Source organism: Stigmatopora argus, chromosome 3, assembly GCF_051989625.1.
Source record: "Stigmatopora argus isolate UIUO_Sarg chromosome 3, RoL_Sarg_1.0, whole genome shotgun sequence".
NCBI lineage: Eukaryota > Metazoa > Chordata > Actinopteri > Syngnathiformes > Syngnathidae > Stigmatopora > Stigmatopora argus.
Genome location: NC_135389.1, coordinates 9,941,621 through 9,956,599, shown reverse-complemented (window position 1 = coordinate 9,956,599; position 14,979 = coordinate 9,941,621). Strand labels below are relative to the sequence as shown.

Genomic DNA, 14,979 nt, shown 5'->3' with positions numbered 1-14,979 from the left:
AATAATTTCTTCATCCTTCTCTTATATTTGCAGTACGCAAAAATGTTTGCTATATATATATATATATATGTATATATATATATATATATATGTATATGTATATATATATATGTATATGTATATATATATATATATATATATATATATATATATATATATATATATATATATATATATATATATATATATATATATATATATATATATATATATATATATATATATCTTGATCACACCAGCAGAGGACAGCAGCTACATATCTAATGCCCTCCAAAGGTTGCAAGCACCAAAAAGGAAATGTATTTGTGTTCTCCATTTAAATATGACAAACTAAACATGTGGATTAAAGAATATTTAATGTTGAATAACAAAACAAAATCAGTACAGAAGACATGTCATTACTATGATTATTTGGTTTCCAGTATGATATGTACATTGAATACAACAGAAATTTTCGATAAATATCATTGGAAGTATTATTATTATTGTTATTACTATTATTATTATTATTGTTGTTCTTCTTCTTATTATTATTATTGTTATTATTATTATCATTATTATTTTTATTGTTATTATTATTATTATTATTATTATTATTATTATTATTATTATTATTATTATTATTATTATTATTATTATTATTATTATTATTATTATTATTATTATTATTATTATTATTATTATTATTATTATTATTATTATTATTATTATTATTATTATTATTATTATTATTATTATTATTATTATTATTATTATTATTATTATTATTATTATTATTATTATTATATTAGATCATCGCATGAGCTGGTGTAACTAAATGAGTAACCATTGGATGTAAGTAAAATCTAATTAATGTATATAGGGAAAACTCAATAATAGTTAATATGGCAGCCCGGTGGCCAAGGGGTTAGCGCACCAGCCTCTCTATTCTGGTATTGAAGGTTCGATCCCAGGTGAGTCCTCACTGCGTGTAGTTTGAATGTTCGCCCTGCTCTTGCGTAAGTTTTCTTCGGGTGCTCCAGTGCCTTCCCACATCTCAAAAACCTTGCGTCGTAGGCTGGTTGAACACATTAAGTTGCCCCTAGGTTTGAGTGTGAATGTTTGTGAATGGTCTTGTGCCACCAATTCAGGATTTCCCCCGCCTGGTGCACATAGTTAGCTGGGATAGGCTCCAGCACCCCCGGCGACTGAATTAATGGATGACTTGGGAATGTATATACGTATTGTATTCAAATTCGAACGTGGATGAATGAGGCGAAATGTCATTGTCCTCCCTCTGGGGGTCGCCAGTCACGGGGGATTTTCCTTTCAAGAAAGCGTTTTTTTCAACCCACCTGTGCACGCGCGCGTCACTTTCAATGCTCGCGCCCACTCACGAGCCCATACCACCCCTTCAACACGCAGTCCGGGTCCGTGGTGGTGTCCGAACCGACTTTAGTGACCTCATTTTTATTTGTTTGCCATACCAAAGTCTTTCATTTGTGTGTGATTGTGAGGAGTGGCGGCGGAAGAAATATACGTGGATAATAGCAGCAGAGGCACTGGAAAGTCTGACAGGGGACAAGAGGTACGTGAACACACCATTTAACTCACTTTCAGTTAATTCATCAGCACGCATAATCAAATCTCATCTCTCATCTCATTTTCTGAACCGCTTTATCCTCATTAGGGTCGCGGGGGGTGCTGGAGCCTATCCCAGCTGACTCCGGGCCAGAGGCAGGGGACACCCTGGATCGGTGGCCAGCCGATTGTAGGGCACAAGGAGACGGACAACCATGCACGCTCACACTCATACCTAGGGGCAATTTAGAGTGTCCAATCAGCCTACCATGCATGTTTTTGGAATGTGGGAGGAAACCGGAGTACCCGGATGAAACCCACGCAGGCACATGCAAACTCCACACGGGTGGACGTGACCTGGATTTGAACCCAGGATCCCAGAGTCAGTGGCCAATTTATAAGACACACCTGTCCAGCTGCTCGGCAACGCAAATTTTTAATTGGCCAATCACATGCATTTTGGCTTGGAGACAGGGTTAAGATTTGCAACATTTCAAACAGGGCATCAGAATAAGGAAGAACGAATGGTGGTTTCAATGACTTTAAATGTTGCATGGCTGTAGGTCTGAGTATTTCAACAACTGCTGATCTAGTGGACTTCTCATGCACAACCATTGCCATGGCTTGCAGAGAATGTCCCGACAAAATAATTTAAAAATGACTTGTTAATGCTTGATGTATCATTACAACGCCCCATCCTAAATGAGTATTGTTCCTGACCATGTCGATTACTTAATGACCACAGTCTACTCATCTTATGATGCCTACTTCCATGTCATGAAGCCTCTTAGATTGGGTTCCTGAACATGACAGAGTTGACTGTACTCAAATGGCCCCCACATCAACAGATCTCAACCCAATAGAGAACCTTTGGAATGTGGTAGAAAAGAAGATTTTCATCATTAACGGGCAGTGGACAAATCTGCATCAGCTGTGGGATCCTGCCATGTTAAAATGGAACACAATTTTGCAAAATGTTTGCAGTACCTCCTTGAATCCTTGTCAGAAAGGATTAAAGAGGTCTGAAGGTAAACATTGGTCCATCTCTCGACAAGCAATGTAGTATACCTAATATAGTGGCCGGCCAGTGTGGGTCTATTGCTTTTGCAGACCTTTCTCTTGAAATCATTTGATTGAAATTTGAAACACTATTAAACAAGAGTATGGTTAAAACACTCGCTAGATTTGAATGAAAAAGGGCCATGTACAGCATATACGGTAAGGACCAATAGAGCATGCCCTGTTTATGTGGGCAAATAGCCTAGTAACTAACTGCATGCGGTAGTGGTCGAACTGGGCCACATTATTATGAATGAGTAAATAACCATTGCGGTCAATGGCCACAATTGGAAGAGTCAATTGCTGTATATTGGAAATTTTGCACCAGGGTTCCCAGTGCAGAAAGACAGCCTCCAGCTAAAAAACCAAAAACAAAAACAAAAAAAATACACTAGTTCAATAAAAAAAACACCCCAAATTACAATTTCTTTTCAAGATAAGACATTTTCCTGATAAACCTCAACTTGTATTTTGACATTATAATCAGAAAAAAAACAGTTGGAGATCATTGTAGAGCAGCACTCCCCAAGCATTTTCTCACTGCGAACCGGTAAAGCTCTTTCGATTTTCCTGTGGGTAAAATACTACTATTGAAATCGGCGTCAAATCCACCTGTCACAAGGAGTTGATTAAAAAGGATATATGCATCAAGTTCATTTTAATGTTACGTCATTTTTAATACAATTTGGTTGAATTTACCTACACACCTACAAATTACCTGTAGTGCACAGATCCAGGCGCTGTGAGGTGCTAAAATGCCAGATAAATTTAGACTGAAGTTGTTCCTGTGAAAAAGCAATGTATAGTAGCTAAACTTCAAGGTGTAGATTTTCAACTTTAACTGTTTTAACTCATCAAAACCATTCCTCCAAAACCTCCATATTTTGTAAAAAGTAGCTCAAATTTATTCAATCGGCCCAATGTATTTTATGTTGTATTTTTGCATCTGTGTGCATGCAGACATGCCCAAACAAAAAAGTAAAAAAAACGCCTCTTTTGCGTTTTTGCATTGTTTCCGTCTAAACTTGGCTTTATAATTTTTCACAAAAATTCGTTGCTTTGATTAAAATTAAATTATTGTCATCCAAAAGTTGCTGAGTTTTATTCCCTCTGTTTCAGGAAGTATGTGAAGCAGGTCCCACAAAATGTCCATCAAGAGAACCAGATCTTCAGAAGAACACAGAGCTCCAAGTTTTTAGGTGTGAGACCCCCATTCTAGATCCTCGTGGGGTGAGGGGGCAGCTCCCATGGTCCCTCTGGCTTCGTGCCCACTGACTACGCTGAGATGGCCCGTAACAGGCATTTCTTCCTGTCTTTACTGATAATAAAGAGCTGCCTCCTGCTGGGTTCCACCGCCCCCTCCCCAAACCCGGATTTTCAGCAGGAGTATGCGCACTCCATTCGCCTAGATGGGGACATCATCTTAGGTGGCCTGTTCCCAGTGCACGCCCGGGGTGAGCGAGGGCTGCCCTGCGGCGAGCTGAAAAAGGAGAAGGGCATCCACCGTCTGGAGGCCATGTTGTTTGCCATCGACCTTGTCAACAAAGACCCCGAGCTTCTCCCCAATGTCACTCTGGGTGCGCGTGTCCTGGACACGTGCTCGCGAGACACTCACGCCCTGGAGCAATCACTCACCTTCGTACAGGCTCTCATTGAGAGGGATGCGGGTGACGTACGCTGCACCAATGGACAGACGCCCATATTCGCCAAGCCCGACAAGGTGGTGGGTGTCATTGGGGCAGCGGCCAGCTCTGTCTCCATCATGGTGGCCAACATCCTTCGGCTCTTCAAGGTAGGAACACTGTAAAAAAAAAATCTAACTTCTTGTTTGTCAGGATAATTAAAGCTTCTGATAGACACAAATTATTCAGTTTCTGTATTTTCCCGAATATAAGACAGTGTTTTTTGCATTCAAAAAGAAAGAAAAAGTGTTGGGCGTCTTATATTCGGGGTCTAGACAATATGCACGCTAGATGGCACCAGATATTTTTATTTTACATATTTAAATGTTCAGATAGAGTAATACCTTGACATATGAGTACCCCGACATACGAGGAATTAGAGATACGAGTAAAATCGACATACGAGCTCAGTCCCGGAACGCATTAAGCTCGTATCTCAAGGTATTACTTTTATACGACAGGTCAGGCGTAGGGAACCTTTGTATTGGGAGCTTTATGTGGCTCTTTTGATGGTGCATATGATTTGCCCCTAACCTGAGAGGTAAAATATGGAAACTGCTGATGAGACAGCTGATTCCCGAACGCACCAATAGGAGCATGATGTCGGCACTGTGCCGTTGACACTACCTCTAGCACCTTTTAAATCATAACTCTTTTTTTCATTACTTTACTGCATGCAGGTTTGTTAGCAATGGTATAAAACTGTTTTCAAAAGAATTCAGACTTGTGGTGGAAAGTGGTTAAATGACTAAAAATGCACACATTTTCATATATTTTTACTTTTAAATAATAATATTAGAAAATATGAATTGTTTATGGCTGTCTCTGTTAAGAAGGTTCCTGATCCCATCAGTAGGCCAATATATATAGTATGTATTATATCGTATATATAGTGACATTATTTCATCCAAAATTAGCAGGAGTAGTTAGCAGGCTGGGTGTGGAAAATGACTAGATTCTGCTGATGTTTTCTCCCAAGCTTTTTTGAAAATGTGTTTGTCCCCCTTGAAAAAGTTGGTGTTGTTATAAGTGTCGCTAGCACTCATCGGGTGAAAATGAGTCGCAATGTTCACGCATCTTTGCAGTGTGAGAAGATCTGCTTACCGCAATAAATTTTCATCTTCTCTCTGTTGGTATTGTGAACAAGGAAAAAAGAATGAAGAATCTTTGATGCATTGCTTTTTAAACACATTTGGATAAAAATCTTTTCACGACTTCGAATAGTGAGATTTTTGCCCCAGGATTTGTAAGACTCAAAAGCTTTATGACTTAAGATGCTCCTGCTCCTGTTACTGCATGTACTCCTTGTAAAATGCTGTATAGAAAGAATTTGATTGAATAATGCCCTTTTATAATAACAGGGCTTCTCAAACCTTTTTCATAAAAAATCTTTAAAAAAAAATTACCATTCAAGTACTACCACCCAACCCCAAAATTAATTTAAAAAAAAGAATACTTTTTTGTAAGCCAAACCCACATAATGTAGAGTTCAATATCACGACAATATTAACTGTAGGAAATAGAAAATGCTGCACTTAAAAATTGGATTAAAAATCTAATTACTATGAACGCCAATTCTGATAAAGTTGATCGTCAATCATTTTCCATTGCCTTTATGTTCCAAAGCTATAGGGACGGGCAAAAAAAAAAAGACTGGGCAAAGCTGAGGAATGCTCAATAACAGCTGTGTGAAACATTTCTCAGGGGAGGTTGACAGGAAGCAGGGGCATGCCATGACTGAGTAATAAAGGAACACCCACTCCTAAAGGGTTCAGTTGCTCATAAGCAAGGATGGGATGAAATTCAAATTTTTCTGAACAAATGCGTGGGAAAATAGTCAAACAGTTAAAACAGTTCCTCAATGCACAGTTGTAAGGATATATGGATTTTCTCATCTACTCTCCATAATATCATCAAAAAAAATCAGAGAATCTGCATATGTATATATATTTATTCATTCATTCATTTTCTAAATCGCTTAACCTCGCAGGATCGCTCGGAGGGTGCTGGAGCCTATCCCAGCTCACTTCGGAACGGAGGCAGGGGGCACCCTGAATACGTAGGTGGCACACTCACACTCATACCCAGGGGCAATTTAGAGTGTCCAACCAGCCTACTATGCATGTTTTTGTAATGTCGGAGGAAAACGAAGTACCCGGAGAAAACCCACGCAGGCTTGGGGAGAACATGCAAACTCCACACAGGAGGACCGACCTGGATATATGTATACTATATATGAGCTATTGTATGTAAATTATTTTTTTCAGTCCAAACATATTTGTTGGCTTGAATAGACTCCAGCACCCCTGCGACCCTATTGAGGATAATTGGATAAATGAATGAATGAAAACACAACTAGAGCTTTTTTTTCTTCTTAAATTAAGAGCAACTTGGAATAATTGATTCTCTCTTCCAACCAAAATTTGTATACACTGAGATATTCACATCAACATACAAAATAAGTAATTATGAAGCCATTCAGAGATTTTTTTTTGGAGAATACACATTAAGGAATAGGAGAAATGCATCTTTCATCTTTGTTTCATGTAACTTTTTTTGGGACATATAACAGAAAATACATTGTGGCATTCAAAGTGTAAAAAAAGCATGAGTTTGAGGCAAATGTTTCCCTTTAGAAAGAATTATTGCTCAAAGTAAATGCAATTGAGCAGTCAGCTGTCACATTAATGATGCAACAAAGCGTAAAGGAAGTGATTTAAGTCAACTGTCTTGGACACAAGCTCCAATGGACATGAAATAACACAAACTTTTTTAACATCTATCATTTTGTTTGACAGTTGTTATTTGTTTAGAATTTTCTACGTGAATGCCTCAATGGCTCATTGTTTGACCACAGACGCCAATCCAACTACACTTATTAACTGCATTGATACATTTCTCCACATTCACGCACACACCCTTAACACTGGCGACTTATCTGCTCCTCTAACTAAGTCTTGCACAACACATTAAGTTTAATGTCAGCGTACTTTTTATTTTTACATGAGATCGCTCCTTTGCAAAAATGCTTATTTCAAAGAGTGCTCGAATGCGTAAGCCGTTGAAGTGAAGCAAAGGTTAACTTCTCTTTTATTTTCTGAATAGCTTATCCTCACAGGGTTGTGGGGGGTGCTGGAGCCTATCCTAACTAACTATCGGCACTGGGCAGGGGACAGCCTGAATCGGTGGCCAGCCAATCGCAGGGCACAAGGAGACGGACAACCTTTTACGCTCGCACTAGAGGCACTTTAGAGTGTTCAACCAGCCTACCCTGCATGTTTTCGGGACATGGGAGGAATCCGGTGTACCCCGAGAAAACCCACACAAGCCCGGGAGAACAAGCAAACTCCACACAGTGAAGAGGGACCATGGATCGAACCGTCGATCTCAGAACTGTGAGGCCAGCGCACCAACCACTGGACAGCCCGGTTAAATTCTCACATCATAAAAATTGGAAGTCTAACAAAATTTGTGAGGGGGGTTTATCCGTCTTTTCTTCACTCCTCACTACCCTGTTTTTTGTTTTGTTACTTGATGCATCTTTTGGTTTTCTTATTGTTCTTCTTTCACATCTTCATATTGTGGTGTTTTGTAAGCACACTTCACGCTTGATTTGCTTCCCGCCTTCGCCGCCCACATATGCTGCGGCCGTCACATCTCAGCGTGTCATTCTTCACTGTGGCCGCGGGGAGGGTGGAAAGCGTTCCCCTCGATGCCCGCGCCTTCATCCCTGTTGTGTAGAGTTCTGACATTAGCTCATCGCTAACGCTAACTGAGACGGCTGCCGCTCGTAACTCAGTCTGTCCCGGCGGTTGAATCACGGGAGCGACGACGGCCGGGTGTCAGCAGGCGCCTGTCAGTTGCCATCATGTCCCATCCTCCTGCAGCTTAACCCTAAAATGTCAGAGTGACTCACATCGACTTGTCATGGAACATGCCGCCTCTGTGATGATGTCATTGAACTCTCAGCCTCCTCCTGCTATGATGTCATCACCGCATCAGATGTAGGCTAAAAAGTCAACTGTACGAGGATGTGGAAGATGGTTAAAAAGTCAGTCAATACAACTGGTGGTGGAACAACTGTAGCCTAGCAGGCTCAGTCTCTTGCTTGAGTCAGCAAACACATGCTAATTGAATTGAAGGTTTATATTGTCATTATACAAGTATAATGAAATGTAAAGCTTCACCATAAAGTGCACACATAAACAATCAATAAATAATAATAAATAATAAATAAACAATAAATGAATAATCAATAAATAATAATAAATGATAAAAAACAATAAATAAACAATCAATAATAATAATAAATGATAAATAAACAATAAATAAATAATCAATAAATAACAATAAATGATAAATAAACAATAAATAAATAATCAATAAATAAGTCATAAATAAATAAGTAGTCAATATGAATAAGTGGTCACATAAATAAGTACAAAAAGTGACTAAAATGGTTAGCAGTCTATGGAGTTTTAATGTAAGTACACGAGTCTTGATTACGTCCTCCTAGGTGCTGAACTCGAGTTGAGTATGGTGACGGCTCTTGGGAAGAAACTGTCCTTTGTTTTGGCTGTTATGGGCCTGTAGCCCCTGCCAGAGGGCAGCAGGTTGAAGAGATGAAAGCCTATATACTGTCAGATGAATTAAAAACCTCATTTTAGCGCATCATCACTACGCTTTACAACAGCACTGCAAAGTGACTGAAAACTCAATACATAATGGGTATGAAATTATTTAGAAACTCAGAAAGTATGTCAAGTTATTGGTTGTCTCCCCCAGATTCCCCAGATCAGCTACGCGTCAACAGCCCCCGAACTGAGTGACAACACTCGCTACGACTTCTTCTCGCGTGTGGTTCCTCCAGACTCATACCAGGCTCAGGCTATGATGGACATTGTCACAGCAATGGGTTGGAACTACGTCTCCACGCTGGCCTCCGAGGGCAGCTACGGGGAGAGCGGCGTAGAGGCCTTTGTGCAAATCTCCAGAGAGTCGGGTAAGAACACAATGCTCAATACTTTTCAGCCATCTTCATTGTCTTGTCAACACTATTTTCTTAATTTTTATGTTTTTGGGTGTATCGTGGGCACCAATAGTCGTATCGCATATCATTTTCAAAATGCGAGACATGATTTTATGTAGTAAAAAAAGCACGATCGTGAACTTTTGAGAAGCATTTGAACACCTGAAGACTGTATTTCATGTATGAATCTTGCCTAATTCAATTTGAGAATTGTGGCACATTGGTAGTACCGTATTTTCACGACTATAAGGCGCACCGCATTATAAGGCGCACCCTCAATGAATGACACATTTTAATTTTTTTCCATATATAAAGCGCACTGGATTATAAGGCGCCCTGTCTATTTTGGAGAAAATTTAAGACTTTTAAGTGCGCCTTATAGTCGTGAAAATACGGTAGTTTGTTTTACCAGGTTTCTGCACCATATGTTGTGAATAAATGTTTTGTCTAGGCGACATGTGTTCAGCATTTGCCAGTTACCTGTACTGGTGCAATCCTAGGTGTGAGCTGAGAAAAACTAAAAAAAGATGTATACCAATTTTATGTCACGAATTATGGGTGCGTCTTATACATGGGTGCACGTTATACTCGAATAAATACGGTATTAACTGGCCTCTTTTGGTTAGCACTGATGGCGGGTAGTATCTGGTTGCTCACGACAGCATTTACATTTTGTGCGTCAGCCTCAAACCTTTCGAATTCAACCGCATTGTGACAAATCATTTCAATTTCTACCCTTTCATGTCCACGAAACAATAGACACTTGCTGTCTTGTAGTGTGAGAAGCAGCCTCATGGTATTTGGATAATGGTCCTAAAGTCTAAATCAGTCTTTCAGTTGTTTTTCAATCTTACAGTTGTTAAAATTCATGATGTCTTTAGCTGTCATATAGCATTGTAGTTCTTTGGAGTTTCTACCAGTCTGATCGTCTTTTGGTCTTTTGCCATTCACTCTTAATGTACTGGGTCTCAACTTTTTAGTTTTTTTAAATATATTTTATGTTATCTTATTTCAAAAGTGGTGCATTCTGCGGTGAACGGAGACGATCAGTACAAAATTCTGTAAAGGTTAACCTTCATATGTGACCCATATGGAAGTTAAAGTCTGCAGAGAGTCCCCGCAGAAATGGATACCATCACTGAGATGTCAGTCCTCACCCGACGAGCACGTCACCATGGTGACAACTGGCCAGGTCTCCAGGAAAACCCGCTGTGACCTCCTCTCAAGCCTTTAGCACAGCTTGGTGACAGCCGGCAGATGGATGTAACAACCCGGGGTGGCAATCTTAATAGCTGGCACAGATGTCATTATACTATGATCAACTGAAATACTATATAGTATATGCTGGTTGCTATCCGATGGCAGTATCCATGCAAATATGCAATTGGCAGGCAACAGCGTGTAAATATGGAAAAGTGATTATTCATTAATTCATTTTCCGAACCACTTATCCTCACTAGGGTCGTGGGGGGCCCTGGAGCCTATCCTAGCTAATTATCGGCACCAGGCAGAGGACACCCTAAATTGGTGGTCAGCCAATCACAGAGCATAAGGAGACAGACAAACATTTACGCTCGCACTCATACCTAGCGGGAATGTAGTGTTCGACCAGCCAACCCTGCATGTTTTTGGGATGTGGGAGGAAACTGGAGTACCCGGAGAAAACCCACGCAAACCCAAGGAGAACATGAAAGCTCTACCCTCAACCTCAGAACTGTGAGGCTGACGCACAAACCACTCGCCCACCGGGCCGCCCGTAAAGTGATTAGCAATCCCATATATTCTGTTTTGAATCAAACGAAATGAATATTGTTTTATATTTAGGGACAGTTACTTGCCCTCCAAATCTTACATGGATTTGTTGTTATGGAAATCAGAAATTGGTTATGAAGTGAAACTGTGAAGAAGTTAATCAATAAAGCCCGAGCCAGCAGGACGTCTATGCTTCCAATTGAAGCCTCTTTAAGCAATGGCGCTTCGAAGCCAATTCGTTTGCACATGGTTCAAAGATTCCCAGTGGTTTAGAAACCTAAGGGGTGTCAACACTGTTGAGAATTCTAGGGTTGTTTGAGAAAATTATATGAATGTGCTTGTGTTAGAATGTAAACAAAATGCAACACATGTTATAGGAATAATTATTCATATTTATTAACAAATAATAGTTTTCATCCAGTTTTTGACTTCAAAAGATTTTCTTTTTGGGGGGAAAACACTTTGGCAGCTTTTGAAATTATTCTTTCACAGCATGTTCTCAAAATGTGAGTTGGCAGGCGATCACCGTTGCATTATGCTGCTGCTTTTTTCTGTAGTCTGTAGTCTGCACAAGCAAGGCTTCACACGTCATCATTTCCAGGTTTTGCCCAAATGATGAATTTTGTTCCCATCATTCATGGAAGTGCAAAGCTAACAATCCTTTCTATATTCTTCATCCTAATTTCCTCCTTTTTCGGTTCGCTACTGCTTCCAAAAAATAGACAAAGGTGATGTGGTCTCACCACCACATCTCATTTCTCTTGAGAAGTTACTTTGACATATATAAGTTATATAATCTGTTTCAAAATTTAATAATTATTTTAAGGATCAAGTCTATTTTTAGACTGACAACATGGATTACACATGAAGCATGTTACTGTCATTCTGAGGAGGCTGCCCGGTGGACTCACAGATCTGAGATCGAGGGTTCGATCCCAGTTTCTGACCACAGTTGTAAAATGGAGGAATGAATTCTGATAATGTCAAGAAATAGTGGTTGAGGTTCCTGTGTCCGTATATATGCTCTAAATGTTTTATTTAAACGAAATTGCACATGGACATCGTTGGTCAAAAGAATTAATTAGTCGACTGATTTGCTAATGGCGGCCGTGCTGGCGAGCCACGTGACCAGGGTGCTGCCTCTAGAATTGCTTCAGCAGGACCAAAAGAAATGTCAAACACTTTGCATTGACTTCATTGCTACATTTCAGTTGTAAACTCCCTCATTCTTTGATGCCTAACACTGCGCTTTGGAAAGTGATGTCACAGAGAAACAATGATGGTTGTCACTTAGCCTTCTTTGAGGAGCTAGTGAGTTCGAGCCATTACATGATGACAACAACAAAAACAACAAGACAACAATGTACATTACGTCAGTCCTTCAGCCTGACCTCATCACGTCACACTTGGCTCGGCCAGCAGCAAAAAGCCCGACATGAATCAGACGGGTAGGTGTTGCCATAATTTGAAATATTAAATGCATGTGCACAATGTCAAGCGTGCAAAACCAATAGTGCAACAAGTAATTTATGATAATATTAGGCAAATTTGGCGGGATTGTTGGCAGTAAAGCTTTCAAATTAATATGGATATAGTTGCAATGCAGCTGGACGTAAAGAAACTGGAAAAAACAATCCCGACGTCCATAGCTTGATGTTTTTAACAACATCACACCACAAAGGAGGAGGTCTAATTTGCTTTGAGAGACACCCTAGTTGTCTTAAACATCCTCTAACATTTTGTTCATCCAGCTAATATTGATGATCATTAGTATGGTTTTAAAAATACTCGAAATTGACAAATATCCTCCCCCCCCCAAATCTGTAGATATTTAACACATTTCCACTCTTTGTCCACGCAGATGACTTAAAGATGTACAAAGGGGTGACACTGGGTGGAGTACATACCGTGGAGGATGTACTTGGCGAAGGTACCTTTGGCGTGGTGGTCAAATGTCGCAATACAGAGACAGACACTATGGTGGCCATCAAGGTTTTTAAGAACAAACAGAACTCTGTCAATGATGCCAAGGAAGAGATCTCCATCCTGAAGCAACTGTGGAGTCTGGATCCTGATAAGTGCAACATTGTCCGATGGGACGGCTTCTTCTTCCACAAGGAGAACATCTGCCTGAATTTTGAACTCTTGGATCAGAACCTGAGGGAGTTCATGCAAAATCACAGTGCACTTTCAGTCCAGCAACTGAGGCCCGTTGTCCACCAATTGGCTACGGCACTCTCCCACATGAGCAAGATGGGGCTCGTCCACGCTGACATCAAACCTGAGAACATCATGGTGGTGGACCGCCATCTTCAGCCTCTCAAAGTCAAGCTTGCCGACTTTGGCTTGGCCAAAAACGTGTTGGACATTGCACCAGGAGATTGCGTGCAGACATTGTGGTACCGAGCACCCGAAGTCATTCTGGGGATTCCATTCAATGAGACAGTGGACGTGTGGTCGCTGGGACTGGTTGCCGTGGAGCTTGCCACGGGCCAGCCGCTGTATCCCGGGAAGACAGAGTACGAAATTTTGAACTTTGTCACAAACACTCAGGGACAGCCGGCGGATTACGTGCTGGACCGCGGAAAGGAAGTGACCCAATATTTCCACAAAGAGTGCAATGGGGTACAGAGGTGGAGGCTCAAGTCACCCGAGCAGTTTGCCAAGGACACAGGATGCCAGCCCAAAGGTGGGAGATCACTCATACTCACCTCCCTGGATGAGTTGAAACTGGTTATGGTGGACGTCGTAGGACAAAAACGTACCGAGCAGCTCTTTGTCCGCCTTGTGAAAAAGATGTTGGACCTGGATCCCAATCTGAGGGTCAACTCCCAGAAGGTTCTGCTACACCCATTTTTCCATTGCTGCCTTTCTTGTAGCTGCCAGTCTGACAACTCCACGGACATAGTGTCTGATGCGGAGACCCAAGTAAACCCACGGGCGCAATCATCCGTCAGACACTCCTTTATTCCCGAAACACCCCTGACCCAAAATGATCCCGCCTCATTGGAGAATTTGAGGGACAATCCGGTTGGGTCTAAAACGCATGCAAAAAAGGGGACCTGCCTGGGAAGGTTGTCCAGAAAGATTGTAGCAGCCATACGGAAGATCACTTCAGTTTTTGCAAAGATCAAACTCTTTAACAACACGAACATTTCCTAACCATAAATTGTCATTTAACAGAGTAATATTACAACAAAAACACAAATATGGCTAAGTGGCTTTTGGAGAAGTTATAGTGTCTGCAGGTATTGGACTTGCAATGTGAACGGAATGTGGCCAACTGACATGCATGGTCAATGCAACGTGTTGCAGTCTTTGCGTAAATAAGTATTGGATTGGATTGGATAACTTTATTCATCCCGTATTCGGGAAATTTCATTTGGGTCCCTTTGGGTGGTCTTCGCTTATAGTTGTCTGGCAATTTTGAAGATTTTATGCCACCTGAGTCCATGTTTTTTTTTAACCCGATAGTCTCACATGCGGTCTCAAGAATGGAAAGTTATTTTACCTGCCTTTGTCCCCCATTGTTTAGAAGTAGAAGGATTTTCTCTGTTTTATTTGGTATTGTGACAGTCAAAATGCTCTAAATATTGTGAACTCTGCCTATTGTTCCTTTTGCCGAACAATGGTGATGTAGTTCATTCGTTTATAACATACAGGTTGCATTTTTGGGGATTTGCCTTTATACTGCAGAGGCATCGGATAAGTATACTATTTTCAATCATGTAAGAATGAATCTAGGTCTGATTTGAAAAATCGTTTCACACTGCATGAAAAAAAACAGGTGTCGCTTATTGACTAAGAAACTATTATTGGCTCGTGTGAACATAGCTTTGGATCCCTGCTTCCTGATTACTACCAATTGTCAGTGAATATTGATGAATTTTTTTGCAG

General features: G+C 40.5%; 1 protein-coding gene across 2 annotated transcripts in view; it reads left to right on the top strand.

Annotated features, from left to right (window-relative positions):
• Positions 1 to 1,168: 1,168 nt before the first annotated feature.
• LOC144071082 (metabotropic glutamate receptor 8-like) overlaps positions 1,169 to 14,979 on the top strand; it is a 29,277-nt gene continuing 15,466 nt past the window's right edge. The window contains exons 1-3 of one of the 2 annotated variants that reach the window (XM_077595869.1): positions 1,169 to 1,567; positions 3,739 to 4,411; positions 9,087 to 9,303. In XM_077595869.1, the coding sequence (XP_077451995.1) occupies positions 3,905 to 4,411; positions 9,087 to 9,303 (724 nt within the window). In that variant the 5' untranslated portion in view covers positions 1,169 to 1,567; positions 3,739 to 3,904. The remainder of the gene's footprint in view (positions 1,568 to 3,738; positions 4,412 to 9,086; positions 9,304 to 14,979) is intronic. The other variant, XM_077595868.1, reaches the window with a different exon arrangement.